Source organism: Equus quagga, chromosome 4 (genome assembly GCF_021613505.1).
Source record: "Equus quagga isolate Etosha38 chromosome 4, UCLA_HA_Equagga_1.0, whole genome shotgun sequence".
NCBI lineage: Eukaryota > Metazoa > Chordata > Mammalia > Perissodactyla > Equidae > Equus > Equus quagga.
The window spans coordinates 15,438,367-15,452,966 of NC_060270.1; the positions used below are offsets into that span (position 1 = coordinate 15,438,367).

A 14,600-nucleotide genomic window follows, 5' to 3' on the forward strand; every position below is an offset into this window, starting at 1 on the left:
TCCCGGCAGAACCCCCTGAGGTCACCATGGAGCTGTCCCAGCTGGTCATCCCGTGGGGCCAGAGTGCCAAGCTCACCTGTGAGGTGCGTGGGAACCCCCCGCCCTCCGTCCTGTGGCTGAGGAACGCCGTGCCGCTCACCTCTAGCCAGCGCCTCCGACTGTCCCGGCGGGCCCTGCGGGTGGTGAGCGTGGGGCCCGAGGACGAAGGCGTCTACCAGTGCATGGCCGAGAACGAAGTGGGCAGCGCCCACGCCGTGGTCCAGCTGAGGACCGCCAGGCCAGGTGAGCGCAGCGCATGGGCTGAGATTCCAGCTGAATGTTCACAGAACCCTTTTCTCAAATGAAATCCAACCCAGAACCCCAGGATATAAAATAGATTAAAGTGGCTTTCAGTTGTAAGTTCAAATTTAATTAACTTATTAAAGTTAGAAGTGCAAATTTTCACTACTGAAAATGACCCATTTACTGGTTATATTTTTAAAAACTTTTTAATTTGCAGAATCTGTGGGTTCCTAGGGTTCCCTGGAACCCAGTTTGACAACCACTGTTCTAGCACAAAGACAAGCGAGTCTGTCCTTCTCAGTTCACTTCATTTCAGTTGACACCTACATGGATGGAGCAGTTACAGTGTGCTCAGCACTGGGCTAGGTAATAAGGGTGATGCAGAGAAACATATCAAAGACCCTATCCTCAAGACCTTTCTCATGGAGGAGATAAAACTTACCAAGGAAAGAATTTGAGAAAAATGCAGGAACAAATAATAAAATACTGAATCAACATTATCAGGTGCCAACCTCCTGTAGTACAGGAGGTCAGGTAAAGGAAAAACTAGTGTTGGCAGAGTCTGTGGAAGCTTCCTGAAGGGAGCGTTGCCTCTCCTGGGCTCTCAGACTCGCAGAGGGCATCTGCAGTTGGCTTCTTGGCTCACATGTCCAGGCCACTGCAGTGGTGTAGGAAGAGGCCCACATTGTGTCACGGTGGTAAGGTCCTACAGTGAAGAGACAGCTCCCTATCCCCAGCCGAGACATAAGAGAGAGGGTACAGGGTTCCTGCACCTCTGGAGAAAACTGAAAACATTCTCTCAAGATGCACTAGTGTGGGCTCAGGAAACAAGCAGGTGGCCGAGCTGTTTGTCTGCCACCCCTGGGTCACAGCAAGAAGCCTGGGCACTGGGCACCGGGCTGCCTTTCCCTCCTGGCAGGGCAGGGGCCAGCCCTCTCTTCCCAGAGCCTGGCTGTGTGTCAAGCAGACTGACGGTCACCTCAGGTCCCCACAAGCAGGCAGATGGTCACCTCAGGTCCTGATGAGCAGGCTGACGGTCACCTTGGGTCCCGATAAGCGGGCTGACAGTCACCTCAGGTCCCCACGAGCAGGCTGATGGTCACCTCAGGTCCCGAAGAGCGGGCTGATGGTCACCTCAGGTCCCCAGGAGCAGGCTGACGGTTGCCTCCGGTCCTGAGCTGAGGGCTCTTCCTGACCAAGCAGGTCTTCTGACTTCTGTCTCCCTGGGGAACAGCTCAGCAGGTGACCAGGGGACTAACAGCCTCTTCCTTCCCTTCTCTTTCCTGCTTCGTCCTACAGACACGACCCTGAGGCCATGGCGGGATGCTAAGCCGGACACTGCCACACCTCCCATGCTGCCCTCCAGGCCCGGAAGCCCTGACCAGATGCTGAGGGGGCGCCAGGGGCTCCCAAGGCCCCCAACATCAGCACAGCCGGCTTCCCCACCGTGCCCTGGCGAGAAGGGGCAGGTGGCTCCTGCCGAGGCGCCTGTCATCCTCAGCTCACCCCGGACCTCTAAAACCGACTCCTACGAGCTGGTGTGGCGGCCTCGGCACGAGGGCAGCAGCCGGGCTCCCATCCTCTACTATGTGGTGAAACACCGCAAGGTATGGTTCTCAGGGCTGCCCCACCGCGCTCGGGGAGGCTGGGGGGGGGGGGGGGGCTCCCTGACCACTAGCCATCACCCCTTGAGCTCTTGAAGCATGGACCAGCAGTCCCTACTGTAATCACGACCTCTGTCTCCCCCAGCGCTTTCCTACCACCTCCTAGGAAGCTGGCTGTGAGTGGGGCATCTGTGACCCTGGGAGGCACAGGACAAAGCCCTGTAGTGTCTTCAGGTCTGAGCTCTGTGCACTGGTTTCCCGGAAGCTTCTAGTCCCAGAGGAGCATTAGCCATTAGTCGCCCTGTGCACCCTCCCCTTCCTTCCCTCTTCCCTCTGTCATTTGTTGTTGATGGTGTTCTGTTTTGTCTTTTAACCAAAGTAAGCCCTGCTGGGCACATCCTTGCAGGAACTCTGGCACGGCAAGCTGGCTCTAGAGCCAGGAGGACAAATATTTGTGAACAAGTGTTTTCTCTGAGGGTATAAAATACCCCCTCAGTTCTCCAGATTCAGCATGGCTGGGGCGTGACAAGCAGGCATTTGAGCTGAGAGCACAGCACGTTGTTCAGCCCTTAGCCCCTTCTCCCTGACAGAAGGAAGTCTGTCCAGGGGACCGTGTCGGGAGCTGTCGGGAGGGAATCTCCGGCTCTGACAGGGTGCAGAGCCAGAACGGAGCCCCCCGGACACCGTGAGGCAGGACAGGGCTGCCGCCCTCGGTCAAGGCTGCTGGGCAGGAGGACATGAAGTTCCCTTGAAAATATTTCTCTTCATCCCGGGGACATGCTGTTTTCTTCTAAGGCCATTAGCAGTAGATAATTATTGTTCTTAAATGGATTTTTTAAAATCTTATTTGATAAGTAATAATGTATTATAAATGCTAGGTTTTATTATACATTTGTATTATTTTTGCTTATACAAGTGCTATGTGCACTTCGTAGAAAATATGGAAAATGTATGAATGTGGAACTAAAAGTATTTATCAACTCTTCTTCCCCCTCTAAAATGAACAAATGAAAAACACCACCAGCCCTGCCCCGTGGAAGGTGCTGGCTATGCAGACGCCCTTTTTCCCCCATCTGGACCCTGCTGGCCCCTCTCAGTCTCTTCTTTCCCTCTATGTGCTCCCCTAGGACACCTTGGCTCAGGGCAAGTCCACAGAGACACTGGGGTCGGCAGAAAGACTCCTAAGGCAAAGCTGCCTCCTCAGTGGGGACCACGGGGAGCAGTTTCTCGTTAACCTTCGGCCTGCTGGCCGCTTCATGGACAGCCAGTAAAGGGGTGAATGGGTTTTTAACAAAAAGCCATATTGTTCAGCACAGGTTATGGGGCAGGGCTGGTCCTAATCCTTATTTCCTCATGTAACTGGACACCTCCATCTCAGAGTTGTAGACAAAGATCAGGGCAGGCCAAATGCTTGTGGTCCCCAGGAGACAAGAACAGCATGAGAGCAAGAATAATATTTTTCAGGCCAATAGGTGGCCCTGAAACTGCCTTACCAAGGGGCAGGCTGGCAGAGGCCATGTGTGGTGATCGGAAATGCCAGGCTTGAGGCCGCATTCACCCCCTCGGTGTGTGTGACAGTGACTAATTACAGTTCCATTCCTTATTTTCATTTCCGAGCCCGGTGGAAGTGTGGAGCGGGTGCTGGAGGGCCGGGGAGAAGAGGTGCAGGGGAAGGGAGAGGAGGGCGCCCCCACTGGGTCTGGCTTCTATTAGGCTCCCGCCTGTGGGGCGCTTGGAGCTGTTAGGTGGACGTTGCCAAGGCAGAAATTGTGTCTTGAAAGCACTTCCTTTCTTGAGGGACTAACGTCTTAAAGATCATCACACAAGAAAGGATTTTGAAATCACAAATCAGCGTTTGGGTTGTGGTTTCTCAGCCCCCGTCTCCTGCCGGAGGCTGGGAATCATCCAGCGCGTTTTCACTTTTTCACATGCATGGAGCGAGTTTCGTTTCCTGGTGCATCTGCAGACCCTGGGCTTCTGTGTTTGGGTTTCCAGCACCACTGGGGATTCTCAGTTTGTAAAAACTTCTCCCCTTGGAACAAATCCTGGAAGCCTGACATTAATGAGCCCAGACTTTCCCTGTCCCTTGAATGGTAGGTTTTGTTCTGCTTTGGAATATTCTGCTTGGGAATACGAGCTTTTCCTACCAGCTGCTTAATTCCTTCAGCAGACCACAGCGTCAGGTTCCAGCAGGCTCTGAGATGTGCGCAGTTGGCAGTTAAGTCTTTTGTCCTGAAAGGTTGGGGGTGGGGGGAGATGAAGCAGCCTCTCAGCATCGCCGGCTGGGGAGCCTGGAACGCCTATATTTTCTTCTTTGGATTTAAAGAGCTAGGAATTTGAAGCCATTGAAGTTTAATCTATAATAGTTCCAATTCACCCACTGTTTTAAAGTTCTAAGCAAGGACTGAGGGCAGGAGCGGCGAAAGGAGGATTGAAATGGCGGAGAGCTCACTGAGCGGAGGATGTGGGGAGGTCAGGACAGGGCCCAGGTCTTCGTCGGGAGCCTGCTGTGTGCCAGGTTCAGTGCTCAACCCTTCACAGAAATCATCTAATTTAATTTTCAGAGTAAACCAAGAGATTTTATTTGCCTCACTGTAGAGATGAAGAGCTTAGGGATCAGAGAGGTTAGGGAACTTGCTCGGGGTTATGTAGCTGGTAAGAGACACAACCAGGATTTGAACCCAGGATTTTCTGGCTCCCAGACTCTGTCTTTCTAGGATAGGTTATGATTAGGGGTGTCATGGTTTCTGCACTCCCAGCCGTGCGGCCTTAGACAAACTGCTTATCCCTCTGCACGTTAGTCTCCTCTTTTGTGATGTGGGAACAATGTTAACACCTGTCTCTGGGGCTGTCGTCATGAATGCGCGTTATAGAACATACAAAGTGCTTCGCTCCATGTCCAGCACAGAGTAAGCGCTCAGCAAACGTGGCCATTTCTCCTGGGGCTGCTCTTTTTATTGTCATTTTCATCATCATCTCATTAGACTACAAACTGAAGGAACTGTGTTTTTTGGTTTGATAGAGCAAGGAGACAAAAGGTTAAACATGGGGGTTTTCAGAAATGCAGAGAGAGGAGATCTTTGGAGAAATTCTCAGCAGTATCACTCAGGCCTTTTGGACTCTCCCCACTGAGTTTTCTTTGATGGGGTCTTTAGATGAAAGATCAGGAGGCCTGACTTTACTGTCCCAGCGAGGGTGGGTGTCCCAGAGCCTCAGGAGCAGTCTATGCTCTGCAATGACACCCCCTCCCCCAGCCTGGCCCAGGCTCCTTCCCTCCTCCTGCCCTCTTGGGCTCAGTCCTGCTTTCCTTGCAAACCGCAGCCCACCTGCAGCTCCAAGCCAAGAAACCGGTCCTTAGACCAGCAACCTTCTCCAGCAGGTCACAAACTCTTCTGATGATTGGACCATCTCTGGCATTCCAGCCAACCAGCACCGCCTGACCCTCACCAGACTTGACCCTGGGAGCTTGTATGAAGTGGAGATGGCAGCTTACAATTGTGCAGGCGAAGGCCAGACAGCCATGGTGACCTTCCGAACTGGTATGGGCCAAACATTGTCCCCAGCTCGGGGCTTCCGTGGGCCTGAGCCAATCCTCCCAGGCCCAGGTGGGAAGCCCTGCTCAGCTTGTCCCAGCTATTCACCTGCAACTTTATCTTCCTTTCACCTATCACCTCCCTATGGTTTGCGTGACCAGGCTGAGGTCACCCCTTTCATCAAGACAGTCACCAGCTGGCATCCCTTTGCCCCCTCTCTCTTAGGGGCCAGGTGCAACACCAAGGCAGTCAGGGAGAGCTGGAAGTCGGACCACACTTCCAATGTCCTGTATTATTTGCATCACCTTGTCAGACCACCTGACAGACCCTCAGGCAGAACACAGTCTGTGGAAGGGGAAACCGAGTGCACGCCCCCTCCCTTCCTGATCTCAGCTCATTTCTACCCAGGACGGCGGCCCAAACCTGAAATCATGGCCAGCAAGGAGCAGCAGATCCAGAGAGATGACCCTGGAGCCAGCCCCCAGAGCAGCAGCCAGCCAGACCATGGCCGCCTCTCCCGTAAGCCCCCAGCAACCCAGAGGGCGGCGGTGACGAGCAGTCAGAACTGGAACCAGGTCCTCTGCCTCAGAAGGCTCATTGCTGCAGGTGGAACAAGGTCTTGGTTCCATGGGTCCAAGAGTCCTTATGATATTTTCCTGGCATCTCCCCAGTTAACCACAATGAGGAAATTTAGATTGGAGCTTTCGGATGAAATGCTGAAATCCCACACTGGGGTTGCTGACCCTGTGGGTCCAGAGAGCAGTGGAGGGGACAGCAGCTGGCCCTTGACCTCCACACTCTGACACTGCAGAAGTAGAACTTTTAGGGGTCTGAACTCTGAGTTCCTCACAGGAGAGGGTGAGCCAGGTAGCCCTAGGAAGGTCTGAAGCGGCTGCCTGGGGGCGGAGGGCTGCGGGGAGGAGCAGGCCCCCATCAGGACAGGCGAAGTCCAGACGCAATACAGCTGTCTTCTCATCGTGTCCCCTCCTCCTGCTTCCTTTCTCCCTTGTGTGGTTTCCTCCAGCCCCGGAAGCTCCAGACAGGCCTACTATCTCCATGGCCTCTGAGACATCAGTGTATGTGACCTGGATTCCCCGTGGGAATGGTGGCTTCCCAATCCAGTCCTTCCGTGTGGAGTACAAGAAGCTAAAGAAAGTGGGGGACTGGATTCTGGCCACCAGCGCCATCCCTCCCTCCCGGCTCTCAGTGGAGATCACAGGCCTAGAGAAAGGTAGGGGCCTGGCTGTTGTCCTACCTGGTCCCTCAGTGCCCCCGACCACCTGGAGGAAGACAGTGGGGGCCCTTCTCTCTGCTTATCGTCTGCCCACCACCAGGCTCACATGGATGTTCTTGGTTGCACCTCAGTCCCACAGCCCTTCCTGCTCCCTCTCTCTGTCCATAAGAGGTCTAGAACCATCTCTGTTGTGGCTCCCTTCCGACAAGGGTGGAGTTCTTGTGAGTCCTTTGGGGCTTGCTTTTAGGCACCAGAAGATCCCTCCAGGTCCTGAGCCTGGGTGGGCTGCGAGGTGTCTGACAGTGTTTCTCAGCTTCTGGGTTCAGCGGAGCGTCTCTCTCCAGGCACCTCCTACAAGTTCCGAGTCCGGGCTCTGAACATGCTGGGGGAGAGCGAGCCCAGCGCCCCCTCCCGGCCCTACATGGTGTCGGGCTACAGCGGCCGCGTGTATGAGAGGCCAGTGGCCGGCCCTTACATCACCTTCACCGACGCCATCAACGAGACCACCATCATGCTCAAGTGGATGGTAAGTGGCCTTGCACAGACTGCAGTGGGAAGATGGGGCCAAGCTTTGTGTTGGGCAGGATCTGGCTGCTGCGTCACAGACAAGAAGGAATCACTTTTCTGCCTCAGTCCTCCCTTTGAGACGCCTCGCCTTAAGTGTTGCTCCACCCATGTACCTGGGAATTGGGCCAGAGGGACTCGCCCTCACAATACCCAGGAAGGTTCAGAGGCTACTGAAGGCTTCAGAGAAATGGCAGTTTGTTTCTTTTCTCCAAAAGCTGGGGGACCTCTAGGCTAAATAGAATAATGAGTGATCTCCACAGCATTCTCCAGAGAGCCTTGGGGATATCATCAGAAATGTTTGGCAGGGTCTCCCAGTGAATTTTAAACTCTAGGCTGCAGTAAAATTCCATCCACCAGTGGTTCTGCTCACATGATGATTTCTCTGATCCATTGTCCACTTTTTTCTTCTCCATTCCCTATAGTATATTCCAGCAAGTAACAACAACACCCCAATCCATGGCTTTTATATCTATTACCGACCCACAGACAGTGACAACGATAGTGACTACAAGAAGGATATGGTGGAAGGTGAGAAACACTTGTGTGTGATGAGTTTTCTCTGTCGGCAAGGGGGTCCAGCTGTTGGTGAAGGTATGAAGCCTGGGCCGGTGTGAAACAAAGCATCTGCGCCCCATATCGTTGAGTCTTTCATGACACACGAGGTCAGCAAGTTCATAAAACCACATGCTTGCTTCCCATGGTGACAGGCCAACAGGAACTCGGGTGGGCACCTAGAACGTTTCCTCCAATGTCCCTCCACCACATGGCCCCTGTGCTGGTCAGCGGCACCAGCCCAAACACACAACCCTGACTGGGTCTGACTGCCATGGGGGCCAAGCAAACCAGATAAAACCACCACTCGTGACTCTCTTGCTCTCTTTCCCAGGGGATAGATACTGGCATTCCATCAGCCACCTGCAGCCAGAGACCTCCTACGACATTAAGATGCAGTGCTTCAATGAAGGAGGGGAGAGCGAGTTCAGCAACGTGATGATCTGTGAAACCAAAGGTGGTTCTCTTTGGGTTCTCTGCTTTCCTCTCCCTATTTCCAGCAAACTAGGGCAGAAACACTGTTCCATATGCTATGCTGGGTATCTCTTCCCCAGGAAGACGTCTTGTTTTCCAAGTATCCTCAAACTTTATTATTCTTAACCCTTCTGTTCATATTCCTGTGCCTCAAATTAAGTGTGAAGGGGTTGCCATCATGACAGCTTCAAGGAACTTGGGAATTAAGTCATATATGAACTCATGGACTAGAGCCTAAAATTAAGTTGGGAACTTTCTATAAACACTTTCTTCCTGCTGTAACATTTGGTACTTAACATTGGTTAGTTTACTTAATTTAATTACAACGTCATGAGATAGGAAAGAAGCTGAGCATCAGGAAATGACGTGCCTTGACCACGGTCCTGCAGCCAGTTAGCAGTGGAGCATGCTTTGGGCCAAGTTCATCTAACTACAAGCCCAGACTCTTTCTCTTCACTAAAACCTGCTAAATGTATTCACATAATGACTTGTTAATTTTTGCGCTTTAGTCAAGTGGGTCAGTGGCATTATCTCCATTTTGCAAATACTGAAAGTGTATACAGCAGACATATTGCAAAGTACATGATCAGAAGACCACAAAGGAATAGGAATGAAGACAAGAAACAGCCTGTTTTCCTGTCACTGAGGCATCAGCACTCTCTCTCCAGCTTTGCAGTGCTTTCAGTCACTGACTCGCAAATCCTGAGTGCCTCCTGTGTGTGCTTCCTACTCTCTTCTCTCATGTACAGTGAAGCGAGGGGCAGAGACACACACAGCTGGGAGTCCTGTATCAAGTGACCACAGAGTGCCCAGGACAGAGAACAGAGGCTTCACAAAGGCTTTGCACTGGTCTTCTGGAAGGACTGAATCAGGCTGGACTGGGGAGGGAGTGGTCTCGGGACAGGATCAGCCTGGAAGTGGCTCCAGATGCTTGGAGTATGTGACCCTTGGATGGGGACAAGAGAAGGAATGCTCAGGGAAGAGGCCAGGGACATTGGTGGGTCATTGAGGACCCTGTGGGCCATGATGTGGAGGAGGGTCATCATTGGAATTGTTTGTTGAGAAGGGTGACTGTTGACTATGCAGGAAAGTGACTGTGGCTGGAGGGAGAGAACTGGGGCCGTGGAGTAAAGGTGAGGTGAAGGGGTGGGCCTGAGTCTCTTTTCTGAGGAAGCGTATGTAGGACTAGGGACTGACAGCATGCTGGGGTGGGGAGACAGAGAAAGGAGCTCAAAGTAAACCTTGAGGCTTCTAGCTTGAAGTACCACAGGGGCGATGTTGCCATTTATTGAAATGGGAACCAGCTTCCATGAGAAAGGACCAAGGTGAAGCCACTTGGAAGCATACTGAGTCTGATTCTTCTGAGACACTGAAATGCAAGTGTCCCATGAGAGGAGCAGGTCTGGTGCCCAGTGGGAGGGATAAGAGAAGGGAGGTTGACTTGGCAGTGGTTAGATATCGGTTGAAATCATGGGAACAGATGAGAGAGTGTGGACTGAGAAGGCCCAGGATGACCTCCCTTTGTCTGAGGAGAAGACAGAAAGAAAAGAGAAATGGGAAGAGGCAGCAGTCAGAGAGGTCATAGGATAATCAGAGCCTGTAGGATTGGGAAGTCCAGGGGGAAGGAGGCGACGATGTCACATACACCCTGACAGCAGCAGAACCCAGATGAGGTGTTTACCACCCCGTCACCTTTGAACTGGCATTTCACAACTGCCGCCTGTCCTGGGGAGTCCCCAGACATCTGTCGCCCTGCGATGCAGCCTGAGCTCATAGCTGGTACTTCCCATCTCTTCATCCGTCCAGGAATAGTAAATTCTTCCAATCCCACTTCTTCTGCCGGTTTCATGCACTTTTTAATATTTTCTTCCAAAAGTTCACCAGCTCTGCTTTCAGAAACCCCCTAGACTACTTCTGCCCCAAAGGCCCAGTCCGACTCTAGTGCTTGGCTCACAATATCTCAGGTTGTGTTTTGAAATATAAGGTTCAGTTCTCCTCAACAATATCACATTTCACATTAGATGCCATTTCATGCTGAGCTTGGACACCACATTCATCCAAATGAGGGTTTTTGAGGCCCTGTCTTGTGAATTTGACCCCATTTCCCACACCATCAAATCAGGGTATTTTTTTTTTTCTGTTTGTTGTGAAAGAAATGTCAAAGAATAGATGCTGAAGTGAGTTTTGTCTGCAATTACAGCTCGGAAGTCTTCTGGTCAGCCTGGTCGACTCCCACCCCCAACTTTGGCCCTACCTCAGCCGCCACCCCCTGGAACCATAGAGCGGCCAGTGGGCACCGGGACCATGGTGGCGCGCTCCAGCGACCTGCCCTACTTGGTTGTTGGGGTTGTCCTGGGCTCCATTGTCCTCATCATTGTTGCCTTCATCCCCTTCTGCTTGTGGAGAGCCTGGTCTAAGCAAAGTGAGTGAGTGACCCTCCTCAGAACCAAGGGCAAGGAGCCTGGGGAGGGGAGAGGGGCCTCCCAGCCCCCCAAGGAGGCCTCTCCAGGGCAAGATTGGAGGCACCCCACCTCACATTCTTGGAGAGAGTGAGAGAATACTCCAAGACTCGGCCCTCTCCTCCCAGCGCACAGACCTGGGCAGATGGAAGAGAATACAAAGAAGTGGAAGCTGGTCTGTCATGTCTGCATCTCGGGAACTCAGCACTTCCTTCACTCCAGCTCCTTTTCATGTCTGAAGCTGCTGCTTTGACTGCGTGTTCGTACTGAAAACTGACCCTGTCTCTTCCCTCCAAGCATTTCCAGCCTCTTCTCTGCGTCTGGGGCTGCCTTGAGCTTTCCCCTTTTCCTGGGTTAATCTTACATTATCTGCTAATTTCTGCTTCAAATGGCAACACACCTGGTCCATTTGCCTCTCCCCAAACATTGCTCCTTCTGTTCACTCACCTCCTCCTTCCCCTAAACCCTGGCCTCTATATCTCCTCACCCTTTGCCCTGCTGCAAACAAAGAATGGATGTTAGGAAGGAGTGGGTGACAAGAAGAATGTTCTGAGAGAGAATGTCCCTCGGGCAGTGTCAACTCACTGCCTACCTCAATTGACCCTATGTGTTCAGGAGTTTTCCGAGATTCATCTTGGACTTTTTGAAGCTGCCCCAGGCCTCCTAGGCCTAAGCATACCTCTATCCTTCTGTCCTTCCAGAACATACAACAGACCTGGGGTTTCCTCGAAGTGCCCTTCTGTCCTCCTCCTGCCAATATACTATGGTACCACTGGGTGGACTCCCAGGCCATCGAACCAATGGGCAGCCCTACCTCAGTGGCACCAATGGACGGGCCTGTGCCAATGGGCTACATGTGAACAGGGGCTGCCCTGCAGCTGCCATGGGCTACCCAGGCTTGAAACCACAGCAACACTGCCCGGGGGAGCTTCCGCAGGTAACACAGCCCTGAGAGTGTGGGCAAGCCCGTACAGGCCACCATGGAGGGAGTGGTTGGGCTGCCTCCTGGGACTTCCTCCCTTCCAGCCTCTAATCTGGAGTGCTGGGCCAGGCTTTCTCTAGTCAAGAGCAGCCCATCCTGTTGAACAGTGAACAGGAAAGTTACCTGGACTCACTGACATCACCTTTTCCTGACTTTCTTTTGAGCAGCAGGATGACACCAACAGCCTGCTGAGGCAGACCATTCTTGGCAATGGATATGACCCCCACAGCCACCAGGTTCCCAGGTAACCAGGCCCCTCCCCCTCCCTGCCTTCCACTCCCCAGCCCGAGAGCTCACTTTCTCTTTAGCTTCTCAAATCCAGCGACCATCACTGAGAGGCGAGCATCAGTGTTCCACTCAGGAATCCCCACGTCTGACGACCTGCACCACAGGACTCCTGCCTGACAGGCAGTTGGGGGGACTGCACTCATGATGCCCTTTCTGCTCTAGGGCATGGCTTGGCCTCTCAGAATCCTCCCCTCACTTGGCAGGCCAGAGCAGCCACATACAGCTGGCTTTGCCCAGATTCCCCTGGACACTTACTCCGCAGCATCTCACATGCTCAGGCTTGCATAGAATAAAATGGAGATGATAGACTAGAATTATCCATGAAGTGATGGTGTGGCGCCTCTTGATGTTCAGAGGGGAGGAGTCCCTGCTCCCTTGAGCTCTGACCGGCTCTGATGCCCACGGACAGGGAACAGCTGGAGGGTGGGGGTACAGCCCCCTCCGCCCCTAGCTCACTTCCCCATCTGGTCTCGTGATTGCAGGGGTCCCAAGTCTAACCCGGATGAGGGCTCTTTCTTATACACACTGCCTGATGACTCAACTCACCAGCTGCTCCAGACCCACCAGGACTGCCTCGAAATCCAGGAACAGCCTGCCGCCACAGGCCAGTCAGGAAGGAGGAGTGTACCCCAGAATCCTGGGCTAGAAGCAACGTGGGACCCTCTTTTTCACCCAGGTCAGTACCAGGGGCAGGGCGGAGGTTGAACAGGCTGGGGATGACATGAGGTAGGCATCCACGACCCACGAGTGACTTGGAGGAGGGAGAGATAAGTCCTCGAAGGTGGTCCTTGATGAGGAGCCATCCACAGCTTTCATCTGGGAGAGAGAGGGGAGGGACAGATGGCTGGCCGTCCTCCCGCCCTGCTGAAGGCCCGGCAGGGGCCTACCAGGTGGGGCCCCCGCCACCATGGCAAGCTGTGTCCTCAAAGGTTGGGAGAAAGTACACTGCTTCATTTCAGAGAAAGAAGCCCTTTTGGTCTCTACATTTCAAGGCCATTCACAAAGTCCTCCCACCTCTCCTCGCACCGAGAGTCCTTCTCTAATCCCCCTGAAATACCTCGCTTTGTTGGGTCTTGTCTCTTAATTAAGGAATGAGGTTGCATCAATGATCGAGGAGCCAAGGTCTCCCAAACCTCATCATCGTCTCTCTGCTTCCACAGGACTCTTTCCCCAAGAGACTTAAGGCATGCCCCCCCCGCCCCCCGCCCCGATCCCACCGTCTTCCTTTGTGCCAGTCTCTTGGAAATCAGTGGACGCTCAGTTGGGGTGCAGGTCGGTTCAGAGGATTGGCTCGTGTTTCTTAGCCTCCATGGCTGGATGTCGGTTCACACGCAGATCCTAGACCCTGTCTCTGGGAGATGAAACTTTAAGACAGGCACCTCCTGGAGCCAGATCTAGTATCATTAAACTAGAACCACCTGCATCTGGGGGAATGAGTTGTAAGTGGGATGATCACAAGGAGAGATCACACCAGAAGGGTAGACTGGTGGCTGAAGGCTGGAAAGAGCAGGGCTTTCTTCCACATTTCACGGACTTAGCTGACTTCATCTGCCCCAGGGCACAAGGCTAAGGGCTCAGGAGCCTCCATGGTCCCACCGCTGAAAGGTGTAGGTGGGACATGGGGAGTAAGTGCCCCCTCCATGTCTGTGAGAGACCTTAGAGGAGGGAAAATGCTCTTGTGACGGGTGTAGGTTTCTGTCGCTCCTTTAACGCTGGTGTAACCAGCTCCTGCCACAGAGAGATTGACCCAGACCACTGAGCCTTGGTTCCTGGTCAGTCTGGGTTTTAATGGTTCCCGTTTTTCTCTCTCCTCAGGGCCCCCGTGCTGCCTGGGCCTTGTACCTGTTGAAGAGGTGGACAGTCCCGACTCTTGCCAAGTGGGTGGAGGAGACTGGTGTCCCCCGCATCCTACGGGGGCCTACAGAGGGCAGGAGCTCGGGATGCGGCTCCCCTCCAGCCCTCCGGTGCACGTGTCTTTTGAAACACCCCCTCCTACAATTTAGGCAGAGGCCGATATTCCAGAAAGACTATATTTGTTGTTTTAAAAAAGAGGCAGAGAAAATGGTATTTATTTTTCTATAATAGCCATATTTATATATTTATGCACTTGTAAATAAATGTGTATGTTTTTATAATTCTGGAGAGAGACGTAGGGATCCTCCCCATTGAGGTATGAGAGGGAAAACAAGCCGCAACACAGCAGGAGTCAACCCCGAAGGAGTAAGGAGCTGGCTGGAGAGCAGACAGAGCAGGCAGCCCTCCGCTGGGAGGCTGCAGGAGGCCCGCAGAGAAGCTGCTGGAGGGAAGAATCCTAGGCACACTGTCTGTGACGATCTGAGGGAAATGCAAGGGCCACAGGCTGGAGACACCCGTGAAGATGGCCGGATCTGGTGCTTCGGGAAACGTTTTCAAAAGACGTCCGTGAGAATAGACTGAGATGTGTATAGTACTATAAGCATTAACAAACCTTCCAGAATCAATAATCTGTGGCAACATATCTCTGTAAAAACAAACACTGTAACTTCTAAATAAATGTTTAGTCTTCCCTGTAACCTTCAGCTTAGTCACGTGTGAGTCAGCATTCTCTCCAGACATTAGGACTTAGGCTTTGAGCATTTGTAGAAA

At 52.9% G+C, this 14,600-nt stretch overlaps 1 protein-coding gene across 7 annotated transcripts in view; it reads left to right on the forward strand.

Moving 5' to 3' along the window:
- Window positions 1-14,531, forward strand: part of BOC (BOC cell adhesion associated, oncogene regulated) — a 71,476-nt gene extending 56,945 nt beyond the window's left edge. For 6 of the 7 annotated variants that reach the window (XM_046659091.1, XM_046659088.1, XM_046659090.1 and 3 more), the window contains 13 exons: window positions 10-282; window positions 1,582-1,889; window positions 5,263-5,425; window positions 5,828-5,938; window positions 6,444-6,650; window positions 6,998-7,179; window positions 7,643-7,748; window positions 8,107-8,229; window positions 10,447-10,668; window positions 11,407-11,642; window positions 11,855-11,931; window positions 12,458-12,651; window positions 13,791-14,531. In XM_046659091.1, coding sequence (XP_046515047.1) covers window positions 10-282; window positions 1,582-1,889; window positions 5,263-5,425; window positions 5,828-5,938; window positions 6,444-6,650; window positions 6,998-7,179; window positions 7,643-7,748; window positions 8,107-8,229; window positions 10,447-10,668; window positions 11,407-11,642; window positions 11,855-11,931; window positions 12,458-12,651; window positions 13,791-13,978 — 2,390 coding nt within the window. In that variant the 3' untranslated portion in view covers window positions 13,979-14,531. The remainder of the gene's footprint in view (window positions 1-9; window positions 283-1,581; window positions 1,890-5,262; window positions 5,426-5,827; window positions 5,939-6,443; window positions 6,651-6,997; window positions 7,180-7,642; window positions 7,749-8,106; window positions 8,230-10,446; window positions 10,669-11,406; window positions 11,643-11,854; window positions 11,932-12,457; window positions 12,652-13,790) is intronic. The other variant, XM_046659093.1, reaches the window with a different exon arrangement.
- Window positions 14,532-14,600: the final 69 nt, after the last annotated feature.